Raw genomic sequence first — 14,623 nt, 5'->3', positions numbered from 1 at the left:
ACAAAATACTTACTTAACTATTTTAACCTGAAAATGAGAATAAATTCTGGAAACGTGTATTGTCAAGCATGAAAAAAAATACTTCACTGGTGCACTGTTTCATTTAAAACCAGAAACATTTGCGCGACGCGAAGACAATAGTGGAATAAACTGGCGCTAAAGGTGGTCAGACAACGAAACACGCGAAATATGCGTTCGAGTACACCCTTAGGGTTCAGATGGTCGAAACTATCACGAAGTTGCGCAAGCGCAGTAGAAACAGTTTGAAAACGGTTGCGATAGCTTTACTCGAATGAACCTAGAGACGCACAATTCACATATAAATGCAAGGACATATTTGAAAACCTCCTTATTGGTCCAATAAGTAACATATTCTGAAAATGGAGTGGCCGTGACTATTTTTCTAAACCTGAGTCTTCGTTAATTCTTAATCAAATGTTTATTCGTCCAATTGATCTTTGGTAGTAATAACTCAGGTACAGCTATCGCCTGTTATGGAACAAGACGACGCGGTATTTTTGAGTGTTGTGTTGGTATACTACGAGTAGTAGGTATGACGTCACTCAGGGCCGTGTGGTTGTCAAGAATTTCCTTAAAGATTAGTTTTTTTGCATCTCTTTTCCTCATATGTAGCAACAGTCGCGTCAGTAAGATTTATGAAACATGGAGGAACAGAGACTGACTAAACTGAAAGAATTGGTGAAGACCAATATTGCATCGTACCCCGATTTTCCGAAGCCGGGAATATTATTCAGGTAATTATCATTTTTATAATTTAGTGAATCATCAGTTTTCCATAGGTATTTGATTTGGCCGATTAAAATACCCACGTGTTCTCATCTTTGTTTTAGAGACATTTTTTCTGTATTGAAGAACCCAGAAGCGTTCCACGCGCTACAGGAGTTGCTGTCAAGCCGCTTATCAAATTTAAATCCCAAACCTGATGTAATAACAGCTTTAGAGTCAAGAGGTTTCTTGTTTGGTCCAGGATTAGCTCTTCAATTGAAACTTCCGTTTGTGCCAATTCGTAAAAGAGGGAAACTACCCGGAAAATTGCACAGTGTGACTTATTCATTAGAATATGGGAATGTAAGTAACTTCATTTTCAATCTACGTTACAGACACTTACATAAGCAATGCATTCGGTAAACAGAAGGTTATCATTCTCCAATGTACGTTAAACTGGAATATGTAATTTCTTTGTTCAGACGAATCTTGATATCTTTCATTTGTGTGAAGCATTGTGTCCCTCTACTTCATTCTGTAGGATATAAGCCTCCACCCATGTGCCATTTTTGTACTCATAGTGAATTTTATCACATTAATGTTTACATTGGATCACTATTTTCATTGCCTGACATCACTAAGATTTATCTACAAATTGGTTAACTCTACATATTGCAGGACACAATTGAAATACAGGAGAGCAGCATTGGAAAAGGGCAGAATGTTGTAATTATTGATGATCTACTGGCTACTGGAGGTTAGTAATGAAATAAAAGGTCAGGAGGAATGTCCGTTAAGAGTTGTCAGCTTTGACCATTGATGTAATGTTGATGGCCGCTATGATGTCACTGTTTGGTTCATATATTTACTGTTTTGTTAGTTGGTGAAGCAAATAAATGTGAAAACAAAACAATGTGGTTGTGGTAACAGACTGATCTTTAGCTTAGCCCAAGATCTAGGTTAGTTTGGAAGGTGACAGTTTGGTTATTAGTCAAACTTAAAAAACCTTGTTGTGGTGATAGACTGATCTCTGCATTAGACCATTGCAAAAATTCACAGGGCGTGAATCTGTTGGGTGATGACATGCACGAGACTGCCAAGTTTTGTGCATTGCCCTCGGAAATAGAAGTGAGAGGTGATTTAATCATTGAGTATCAAATAGCCCCATTGATTCCACTGTGACTGGATAATTTTAACTATAGGAGTCCAATTTTTATCCAGCTGAAAGCTGTTGTCACGATGTATAATCTTATCGGCTAGTAGCATTTCCACCAGTTCTGTAATTACTGAATCCCAAAAACTGTCATCATTTTGTTTACAGCATTTGTCGCTGGTCGAAGCTGACGACTCCTATCGAATATTCCTATTTATCCAAAATAATAATCTATAATCACCATATATAAAATTGATTTAGTAACTCAAATCGTCTCATTTCCAGGTACTCTTGGAGCAGCTTGTTCACTTATTGAGAAGTGTGGTGCAAATGTACTAGAGTGCATTGTTGTGATCGAACTTCTAGATTTGAAAGGGAGAGATGGCATACATCATCCTATACATTCCTTAATACAGTTTTAGGCAAATAATATTGTACATTCCATGGCAGCACTTATATTTACATTCCATATACATGGAAGAAGTAATAAGTCCTTAATACATACCAAAAATGTTCAACAGAAGGCTGTGATGTTTTGAAATTGTCGTGCTCATTCTATGTTGTATTATTTGATGCAAAACCTCAACTGTTGAATTAAATCCTTCAGTATTAAACTTTGTTTTGAAAACATTTATAACTTGGTGCAAATTAAAATATTTATCTAGCAAGAGTAATTTTGTTACAAAATGCATATGTGGCTACCCATATTAGTAATATTGTGAGATTGACATTTTATCACAATTGGAAGTAATATTTTTATAAGATGACTGGAGAGCAAATCACATTTTTTATTAGTAGTTATAGCTGTAGTTGGAGAGTGAATTGTTGTACAGTGTTCCTGAAAACACCAACAACTTCAATAGCATATGCCCCTTTCTGCCCATGAAAGATGTCCTTCACTTTATACCAGGACATGCCAGTTGTTATTCAAACATTGATTCTAAACAGTGCTAGGTTTTACTGCTTGTAAGTTGGATCGAGACATGTGTGCTGTGACTGGGCCCATCTCCAGAATGAAACTCATTTTCTCTTCTCTACAATCGAGAGCCCGTTTATTAGCTTTACAAGAGTACTTGCTCTTCAGTCTTTCAGCATACTGTTGCCTATCTCATTTGCTTTATATACACTGCAGCTCTATGCTGCTTTGGGACTTGAATCCAGATTTCTACATTCTCCAATTGATTTTTCTAAGTATTCCCAGTGGATTAACTGAAAACTTTAGTTTGTCTTTCGAAATATCTGACAGAGCAGATCTGTTGTCTGGTGTCTTGACAGCTAGTGTGGACTGCCCCTACCACTCCTACACCAGTGAGAGTATGAGATTGTTGGCTCCTGCTGTGTTGCCACTTCCACTGTGCGAAGCATTTTGTTTGCCAAATCTCAGCTGTGGAACTACTTCTGTTAACACTTAGGCATTTAGTTTTGCATGCCTTATGATGAAAGTAGTTGAAAGAGCAGCACATGGCAGACACTGTTATATCAGTGTCAGAATTTTAACACGAGTTTTGTAGGAGATACATACTTGTAAATTCATACGTGTTAAAAGTTGAATATTGAAGGGGTAGGAGGCAGCGGCAAATGTTCTCCATACCTTTTTTAGTCATCAGTCTTCTGACAGGTTTCATGCAGCTCGCCATGAATTCCTCTCCTATGCCAACCTCTTCATCTCAGAGTAGCACTTGCAACCTACACCCTCAATTACCTGCTGGATGTATCCCAATCTCTGTCTTCTGCTGCAGTTTTTGCACTCTGCAGCTCCCTCTAGGACTGTGGAAGTCATTCACTTATGTCTTCAACAGATGTCCTGTCATCCTCTCCCTTCTCCTTGTCAGTTTTTCCCACATATTCCTTCCCTCTTCGATTCTGTGCAGAACCTCCTCATTCCTTTCCTTATCAGTCCGCTTAATTTTCAACATTTGTCTGTAGCACCACATCTCAAATGCTTCAATTTTGTCCTGTTTCAGTTTTCCCACAGTCCATGTTTCACTACCATACAATACTGTTCTCCGAATGTATATTCTTAGAATGTATATTCTCAGAAATTTCTTCCTCAAATTAAGGCTTATGTTTGATACTAGTAGACTTCTCTTGGCCAGGAATGCCCTTTTTGCCAGTGCTAGGCTGCTTTTGAAGTTCTACTTGCTACATCCCTCACTGGTTATTTTGCTGTTTAGGCAGCAGAATTCCTTCAATTCATCTACTTTGTGACCATCAATACTGATGTTAAGTTTCTTGCTGTTCTCGTTTCTGTTACTTCTCATTATTTTTGTCTTTCTTTGGTGTACTCTCAATCCATATTCTTTACTCATTAGACTGTTCATTGTGTTCAGCGGATCATGTAATTTTTCTTCACTTTCACTCAGGATAGCAATGGCGTCAGCAAATCATATCATTGGTGTCCTGTCACTTTGAATTTTAAGTCCATTCCTTTTACTTCCATTATTGCTTCTTCGCTGTACAGATTGAACAGTAGGGATGAAAGACTTCATTCCTGTCTTACTCCCTTTTTAATCCCAGCACTTTGTTTTTGCTCATCCATTTTGTACATATTATATATATTACCCGTCTCTTCCCTATAGGTTACCCCTATTTTTCTCAGAATTTCGAACCTCTTGCACCAGTTTACATTGTCAAACGCTTTTTTTCAGGTCGACAAATCCTATGAACATGTCTTGGCTTTTCTGTAATCTTACTTCCATTATCAAGCACAACCTCAAAATTGTCTCCCTGGTGCCTTTAACTTTCCTAAAGCCAAACTGATCTTCATCTAACACAACCTTGGTTTTCTTTTCCATTCTTCTGCATATTATTCTTGCCTGCAACTTGGATGCATGAGTCGTTAAGTTCTTGCACATGTCATCTCTTGCAGCATTCATAATTGTGTGGATGACATTTTTCTAAAATGTCAGATGGTATGTCGTCAGACTCATACATTCGACACACCAACATGAACAGTCATTTTGTGTACACTTCCCCCAATGATTTTAGAAATTCTGGTGGAATGTTGTCTATCCCTTCTGAGTTATTTGATCTTAAGTTCTCCAAAGCTCTCTTAAACTCCGATTTAACACTGGATCCCCTGTCTCTTCTGATCTGACTCCTGTCTCTTCTTCTTTCACATCAGACAAATCTTCCCCTTGATAGAGGTCTTCAATATCCTATTTCCACCTATCGGCTCCCTCCTCTGCACTTAGCTGTGGAATTCCCATTATGCTCTTAAGGTTATCAGCCTTAGTTTTAATTTCTCTGAAGGTTGTTTTGACTTTCCTATATGCTGACTCAGTCCTTCTGACAGACATTTCTTTTTTGATTTCTTCACATTTTGCATGCAGCCATTTCACCTTGGCTTCCCTGCACTTCCTATTTATTTCATTCCTCAGCGACTTGCACTTCTGTATTCCTGAATTTCCCTAAATATTTATGTATGTCATTCTTTCATCAATCAGTTGTCACAACTTTGGACATTAAATGTCCAATGCCAGCTCATTTGAATCAGACTACAGCATCTCTGAACTTCTAAGAGTGGTTCATAAGATAATACCAGAAACCTGAATTTCAAATACATCATATGAGTCCTTGAACCTAATTACTTTTTTCTCTTCTCATGCTCAGATAATACTGACTAGAAACCAAACCCCTCACCACCCAAGCTGAACTGCAGTGCCAGCTGTGTGTGTGTGTGTGTGTGTGTGTGTGTGTGTGTGTGTGTGTGCGTGCGTGCGTGTGCGTGTTTAAAAAAGACGGATGCTTGGACAGCTGGTAACAATCAAACTATAATTTGATCTTTTCCATCGAAACATAATAACGCTGTTCAATAAGAAAAATGAGCTTCTCATTGCACAATAGGAAATGGAACAAACAAAAAAGATTTTCTAATGATGTGTTATAGATAACAGAACACCATTACGAATGTGCAGAAATGAGAAACTAGACAGATGTGCATGGATGGGAGAATGGGTGTGTACATAAAAAATGGAATAAGATCCAGTATAATATAAGGAAATATAGAGTTGCTGTATACACAAAAATTGGAATAAGGTCACTGGCCATAGACTAAAATGAGTATGGCATTGAAAAGTTTGTAGAGTTGTGCTTCAGTATTAGAATAGGAAACAACACAGCAACTCTTACAGAATACGGGTGACAACAGCACTTACGAGTACTAGTAAGATTTAGCAGAAATAACTAGTTAGTGTATGGGGATTCTAGTACTGGTTTAATCTTGGATAGTACTCAAGGGCCCTAGAGTTACTGATGACCTGCTTTCATTTGTTCCTCATGGTAACATTCGCAACAAGAGTAGGGTGATGTACCAGAACAGCAGTTAATAATTTATTTGTAGACCTGTCTTTTGTGAAGCAGGTGTGAGCCCACAATAAATGGCTTGTTTGTCAATGATGGGCAATAAATCATCCCCACAAACACTGTTTAAATAAGGAGAAAAGCACAGTTCCATAGAATCATAATTGTGGAATTGGTCACACAATTCAGAGAGAATATATTGGATGAACAATGGGAAGACATTTCTTTACTACAAAATATCATTACATTATGAATATAGTTTTATTTTACAATGTGTAGTGGACAGCTTCAGCAGAAGCCAAGAGAGAGGACATTTAACATTTGTGATCAAAGTATGTTTTGTGAGGAAGAGAGAGATTTATTTAATTTGGAGGACTAGCTCTATTCAGAAATCCTTTCCAATCCAACTGCGTTCTCCCCAACTCTTGACTATTTTACGATAATGGAAATGTCACACATTGTCAGACACGCAGCAGAAAGTCGTTATGTGAGATGTAGTCAGAGTGGCTCTGAAAGGGCTACACTTAGGCCCCTATGCTACAAGCAATGCCAGAAAATACTTCACTGTGCCATCAAAAAAGAAAAAGTTGCATTGCAGACAAAAACACAAAGTTCCAATAACAAAGCAAAATCACTCTGGAGCATCATTAGGTATGAAACCAAAACCTGGTTTGAAAAAAAGATATTCAACTTCTTTATGACAGTACACATTGGACAGATGTTATAGATTCAGATGGTTGTTTATTTATTCAATGAATTCTTCAGGACAGTTGCGGGGGGGGGGGGGAATAAAACCACTGAACAAAAACCTGACCATCGAACATAGATCATAGATATCTTTAGAACAACTTTGAAGTAACTTGCCAGTACATAATACTTTTTAAACTTCTACAAACAGAAAGAGATTCAAAGTGCAGTATACTCACCTGTTAGCAATTACTTTTAACACATTGAGTGCCAGCTCATGAGAAGACAAGTTCTGGGCTCTAATTCAGTGCTGTTCTGATGTCCTAATAGCCAAATCATGAAACCAGTAATTGGTTCCAAAGAATTACCATGTCATCCAACTTCACTAGAATTCTATGGTGAAGTTTCACACAGCAAAATAAATCGCTCTACAGTTCTGTATGTGGCATGTATGACTGTTATAATCAGTAATACAACTAAGTTTTTGTGTTCTCTGCACACCACTATCACAAGCTACTGCAGTGTTTTCCAACTTGACATTTACAATTTATGTTGTAACTGCAGCTCAAATAGAATATAGAAAGAGACAGTTGCAAAGGTTCACAGGCATCATTGTCATGTAAGGTGTCTGCATTTAAAACAGGATGATCACATGCATTGAAGTCTGCATTAGCATACAGGGATATGGCAGTGTAACTACTAAATATTCTACTCCAAATAACTTTTTGAGCAAACTGCTTCCACGCAGATACCTGTATAATCATCAAACATAAGGTGCATTAACTACAGATTGATGTAATTTCATATAGAATCTTCTTAGCTTTTGTTCACTTGTAGTCACTTTTGCTGTCCAAAGATAACATTTGATCACAGCCAGACGATGAATTGTAAATATCGGAAGTCTTCTCTCCATGCCTCTCATTGCTATCATGCATAACCCACCAATGTTAGTATTCCCATTATGAATGCCATTGAAAAGCATGGAATTAATCTGTTGCAACTAAATTTGATTTTTATCTGATCCTGCAGGATTACAGTGTGTGCATGTGTGATACAGGATAGGTCAAGAGTATTAAAATTCAGTCAAATGATTTAGAGTGAATCCATAGTGGAGAGTTCCTCAAGTATCTCATGTTTATCAGAGCAGCAACTTCAGTTAGGATTTTTAGCACTGATTACTGTTGTTGTTATCTTCAGTGGTTTGACTGGTTTGATGTAGCTCTCCATGCTAGTGTATCCTAAGCAAGTCTCTTCACCTTCACTATGTATGGACTTAATTCATTAGGTAATCCATTACACTGCAATATTTCTTTTCCACTATACAGTTATTGAGTGTATATGGGAAGTTGCTGTTATGCATGAGATTTTGTAGGTTTTTGGGTTATTTCCTTACAACCTTGGTAAGCAAGTACTGAGCTCATTTTTTACAAGGATTGTCTGTCAGTAGGATATGGTTTTTAACCTGTTTTATGATTCTTGTGTTGTGGGTATGGATGCTTACATTTGTATTCCCTCTAGACTATCTTTACTGAAAGATACAGTTGTTTTATATATAAGTATGGATAAGTAGTACGTAAAGATTAGGTGCCTTTTACCATTAAGTGATCCTTATTGCCTGTTTTGAAAAGCAAGCTCTTATTGTTTCCTAAATGTTTGAGCTTCCCCATACTATTACTCCATTATATACTGTGTGCAAAAGCTGTTTGTCTGCATACTGTGATAGCTGCTTCATAATGCATAAGACTGAGCTTTGTTTTGAGCCACTCTTAAAGTGTTGACCCATATTTACATTTGACTGTGATCATGTTTCCTTCATAACTTTTACTAGGTTTATTCTGAGGCGAGGCAGAATTACTTTCGTTGTAAATGCTTGGAAGGAGCTAAGTAAAAAATAATACGAGGCAACACTGATCCTAAAGCACTTAATACATTTTGACAATTTTCCCCTTAATGTATACAAACACGAATATATGGAGGAGAAACATTGCCAGCAAAGATCTTGCAAAGTTCTTGACAGACTTACTTCAGATTTTTACACGACACACTAATAAATGTTTGGAGGGGCACAAGTTACATAGCTTTTTTGAACAACAATGTACAGGTTTCCTGCTGAAACTGACTACGAGAAAGAGAATGTTGTGCTGTGAAAAATGTGCAGTTAATTTTCTATCGTGCAGTTGGTTTTATGATAGTGGTCGGTTTTATGATAGCGGTGCATTTAAACCATTAGACACATCTGTTGTTTCTCTCTACGTATAATTTTATAGAAACATTTTTTATACACAGCACTGTGTTGTTTTTGGGTTCTTTCTTCTGTTGGTTATAACAGAAAATCTATGTATTAGGAAAGTTGTATTTATGGCTTATTGGCTAATGATTACAAGACTATTATGTAATCTGAATCATCAGAAACATTGTAATGCTACCCATTTGCAGATTAAAACTACACAAAGTAATGTCATTAAAGGCTACTATCCTCACATGTCCACCAGCTGGAGAAGTGTCTCTCATACCCCGTATACCAATTGATTTAACCATTTCATTTAAGCGAATCAAGGTTTCATCTGCAGTAACAATAAAGAAGGCTCAGGATTGGACATTCAAATAAGTTTGAACTGATTTACAATCAGAGTGTTTTTCACAAGGCCACTGTATGCTGCTCATTCATATACTGATAGTTCAGAAAACCAGTTCTGCTCTTACCACACTGTATGCAAAAACAAAAGATGTTAAATATTCGGAAGTTTTGTAATTGTATTTCGTATAAATAATTAAAAAAGCATAAAACCAGTAAAAACTGAAAACAAACCAGTGTTTTTAATTTATATTCTATAAGATTTATTGTAACTTCAAGTTCCATACCTTCAAACAGGGAGACGCTGCAAAGAAGCCAAAATTTGCACACTGACACAATTCTTGGGGGATAACTCAGATTAGGAGGTATATCCAATTCCCATACTTATTCAGCAATTGTGAAGCATTGCCAGGTTTGCTAGCTCCTTATAAACAGCAGAAAAAGTCTGTTTTTTTCATGAGTTTGTATTGGATTACTCAAATACTTCTATTAACTTCATTGCCATATGTATTTCCCTTTCAATAACACACAAAAAAAGTTGCCTTCTCAGCACCAATTTTACAGTTGTCTCCTGCGAGCACATTGCTGTTGCCACAGAAATTGAGGCTACACAATATAGTTACATACCCAGTGGTTCAAATGCACAATGGCTGTCATTTCAGCAGATCAACATTGCCACTGAACTACCGTGGCTAAACTGTTAGTGTAAATGCAGCCTTACACCTAGGAATTTAGTGGATGTTACATCCTCTAACCTTGTTTCATCCACCTTTGTAGCCATATGCTCACACTTTTCTTTGTTTCTGAACACTATGGACATAGTGTCTTCAAGTTTATAGCAGTGTCATTTTCCACGAGCCAGTGAATGTGACATTGACCGAAATATATGCTCTTCTTTTAAACTATTCCACAATTGTGTTCACGTTAACAAAATACAGTATTTTCTGCTTTCTTTTCTTTCACTTTAGTGCCTATACAATTTACAAAAAGATTAAACAGCATGGCACGATTACAGAATCTTGCCATGTTCATATCTGATTGTTTTTGCTACAGAGTGATGTGTTCACCAACATTTTTTTAACTAGAATGTTGATTTATAGCTTTCATACAGGCATGTTCTTGAGTTCATTCAGCTCACACAGTAACTTGTTTTGCAACTCCTATATTTTCAAAGTGCGAGTTAAGCTACTGCATTACAATTCAGCAGATTTCTTTCTGTAGAGCTGGCATTTTGGCTTTTAACGCCTCAATGTCATCTAAGAATAACTTATTAATTTTATTTTTGGAGGCTACTGGACTTGCAACATTTTATTTTCTCTATCTCTACACATAAGCAGCTGTCTCTCATTTGGGGAAAAAATCATCTTTAATAACATTTAGGTTTCCTTTTGTGCACTTTTTGTGAAACAAGTAATTGCAGTTGACACATAAAATACCTTTCATGAGGTGCTTAACCCATTCTCTATAACTAAGACAAAAGACAATAGCAAAAATTGCTTCCATTTACAGTGGAAATAGGCAGATCGATTATAAACTTTAATGAGGCACTTCCTAAGTCTGTTACTCTTCATTATGTTTAGAAACTTGAGTGTGTTCACTGTCCAACAAAACTGTGCCACTTTTGAGTCAGTCAGCAGATATCCATGTAGCAGGCATAGATTTTTAAACTTTATTGTACACGAAGGAGATACTTATGAAATTTTTCTTCTTTATCTTTTGCAACAGTAAGCGTAATATGCACTCATAAATGTGTTCTAATACTTTCTGAGTGACGCCTGATAGGGCGATCCTATCCAGGCTCCCATGCTCATTTGGTGTTATCAGTCCATAAAGCTATATCAATCTGACAGAAAATGTTTCATGTTTGCGAACTAAATTATGTTTTCATACAGGCAGTGTCTTTATTTGTGGGTAAGACTAATACATCTGAGAATTAGGAACTACCCTTAGACTGTATATTATGATTGCCTCTTGACAACATGTATTCATGTTCTAGGTGCAGTGTTTACTAAGATGTGATGTGTTGAATGAACGTAAGATCTTGAAGTGCTCTACAATAACACATTACCCAATCACATTCATTGTGGTAAATAACCTATGGACAAGGACAATAAGAATGGCAATACTGACTAAACTCAAGCTGTCAGAAAATATCAGCTTTCAGACAAAATCCATTAGATGACACACACACACACACACACACACACACACACACACACACACACATTTCCAATAGCCCTTTACCCTTCTTTACTTCTCCTCCCACCCCTAACACTGCACATTTCTCCCCATGCTGCACCTAGCAGCACATCACCCTCTACTTGCCATGCCTTTGCATGCTCCTACAATCAGCACTACAGCATCTTCTTTCGCCCCCACCCCACATCTCTCCCTCTTTCAACCTAAGCGTCTTCTCTGGTCCCACTATGAACCCCATCTACTCATATATCTACATGACTACTATGCAGATCACACTTAAGTTTTTGGAAGAGGGTTCATAGAGCCACTTTCAGACTGTTCCTCGACCGTTCCATTCTCAAATAGCACTTGGGGAAAATGCACACCTAAATCTTTCCATTCAAGCTCTGTTTTATCTTATTCTATTACAATAGTCATTTCTCCATATCTAGGTAGGGCATTCAGAAAAGAAAGTGGATGATCAAAATTTTATAAAAAGGTCTCACCACAATAAAAAATGCCTTGATATTAATGGCTGCAACCCTAACTAGCATATTGTTTTTGTGACACATTCACGTGTTTTGTGATATAAAACGAGCTGCCCGTCACTGAACTTCTTCAATGTCCTCTGTCAATCCTATGTGGTAGGGATTCCATACTGCACCGAAATGCCACAAAGGAGGAAGAGAGTGTATGCAACCTCTTTAGTAGATTTGTTGCATCTTCTAAATCAGTCTGTTCCAATGCTACCCCGTGTGGCAAGGATGCCCATGCCTGCCCCTAAGCATGTGCATTCTGCCAGTAAAACACAATCTTTGGTTTGTTTTCCCCACCACATTTTCTATGTGATGGTTCCAATTTATGTTGTTCTTAATTGTGAACCCTAGATATTTAGCTGAATTGACAATGTCCAAATTGGTGTGATTTTTCATGTAACCAAAACTAAATGGATTTTTTAGTGCTCATATAGAGGACTTAACACTTTTTATTGTTAGGGTCACTTGTCATTTTTTGCACTATACAGATATCTTGTCTAAATCAGTTTACAATTTGTTTTGCTCTTCTGATGGCTTTGCTACACAGCCAGTGACAGCATCATCCACAAACACTCTAAGAGGGCCACTCAGATTGTCTCCTAAATTGTTTATATAGATTAAGAAGAGCAGAGGGCTTGTAACACTTCTTTGGGGAATCTCAAAATTCAGTTTCATTGGATTACTTCCCATAAATTATTACCAACTTTCATTAACAGACAGTAGCCTATCTGTCTCACCCACAAAGAGATCATCCATGTTAGCTGTTCCTCTGACAACAGTAAAGCTGTTAACCAGTCGATGACCAGCACTCTGCTGATCAGCTAGTATACCCTGGCCTTGAAAAATTCAACCACATACTTCACTTGAGCTTTGACTACCTCTCACTGTGTGCCGAGATGAGGGATATCCTACTTAAAATCCTATCCACATCAGCCCATGTAGTGTTCTGCCACACACCCAACGTACAGAATATCCTTGTCCATCCCTATTCAATCCTATTTCCAGTCCCACACCCCATGGGTCATTCCCTTGCGGACAATCCAGATGCAAAACTTGCCCCCATACACCCACCACTTCTACTGGTAGTCTAGTCCCGGGCATTTCATACCCAGTAAAAGGCAGAACCATATGTGACATCAGCATGTTATATATAAATTATACTGCAACTACTATGCTGCATTCTATGTGGGCACGATATGTACTCTTCTATTCACATAAATGGCTTCTGGCAAACTGTGGCCAGCCACAAACTTGACCATCTAGCTGCTGAACATGTTGCACAAAACAACACATGCCATTTGGACCCTCCATTCCAGCACAAATTTCCCAGCACTACACAGGTGGGAATTCTCTCTCTAGCATATCCTCTGTTCTTACAAAGCTTCTGGCCTAAACCTCTGCTAACCTGTTTCCCACTGCCTCCCCTTATCTTTTCCCTTTTCTATTCTGTCATTGTCCACAACACTCCTTAACCATCCTGATCATGTATTTTGTACACCTTTCCCCTCCCTGTCTCCCTTTCCATCTTCTCCCCCCCTCCCCCTCTGTCCATCTTCTCCAGCTCTTATATCCTCTATCCTGTCAGAACTCCTTTCAGTTTGTTGTATGGCTGCTAAGTGATCTGTCTTTCCAACTCCTGCCTCACACTATGCCCTCCTTGGCTTGCGTCTTTTCCTACTCCATACCCATAACCATCGGCCCAGATAACTGCTCTCAGAAATTGATAATCGATGTCGTCCCTGGCGTGGTAATGTGTGTGATAAAGCTAATAAAAACTATCCTCTGTTAAGTATGTCTTTATGTCACACATCAGTCTGCCATAGATGATTGGTTGCCTTTACCTTATTTTATGTATTATTATGAACTGTGAACTTTCTGAGATGAAATCAAATCCAGTCGCAGAATTGACAAATGCTCCATAGGCAAGCAATATGATTAGAAGCCACTTGTGAGCAATGGTGTGAAATGCCTTCTGAAAGTCTAGGAATAAGGAATCAGATTGAGATGCTATGTCAGTAGCACTTATTACTTTGTGTGAATAAAAACCTAGTTTTCGAACAGTGTAAAATCTAGGATGGAATGTAACAATATTGGGAAAGGAAAGTTGCCACTCACCATATAGTGGATAGCGGAGATGCTGAGTCACAAATGGGGTGGGGGGAACACCCTATCACAAATATAGCTTTCGGCCAGTAAGGCCTTCATCAGAATTAGACAACACACAGACATGACTGCAGTCTCAGGCAACTGAGGCCACACTGCCTCAGCTGCCAGAGACTGCAGTCATGTGTGTGTGAGTTGTGTTTGCGTGTAATTTTGATGAAGGCCTTACTGGCCGAAAGCTATATTTGTGACAGTTTTTTGTTGTGCCTATCTGCAACTCAGCATCTCTGCTATATGATGACTGGCAACTTTCCTTTACACAATATAGTTAAAAACCTAGTTTCATTTCACAATAATGACATT

At 37.9% G+C, this 14,623-nt stretch overlaps 1 protein-coding gene across 1 annotated transcript; it reads left to right on the top strand.

Moving 5' to 3' along the window:
* Positions 1-297: 297 nt before the first annotated feature.
* Positions 298-2,493, top strand: LOC126483877 (adenine phosphoribosyltransferase). Its single transcript, XM_050107125.1, has 4 exons — positions 298-755; positions 852-1,089; positions 1,405-1,483; positions 2,165-2,493. Exons 1-4 carry the CDS (start codon positions 664-666, stop codon positions 2,299-2,301), a joined length of 546 nt encoding a protein of 181 aa, XP_049963082.1. The 5' UTR covers positions 298-663; the 3' UTR covers positions 2,302-2,493.
* The last annotated feature ends 12,130 nt before the right edge of the window (positions 2,494-14,623 follow it).

This window comes from Schistocerca serialis, chromosome 6 (assembly GCF_023864345.2).
Source record: "Schistocerca serialis cubense isolate TAMUIC-IGC-003099 chromosome 6, iqSchSeri2.2, whole genome shotgun sequence".
In the NCBI taxonomy this organism is placed as follows: domain Eukaryota; kingdom Metazoa; phylum Arthropoda; class Insecta; order Orthoptera; family Acrididae; genus Schistocerca; species Schistocerca serialis.
Note: the sequence above shows the minus strand (reverse complement) of the source record. Positions and strands in the feature narration are given on the sequence as shown.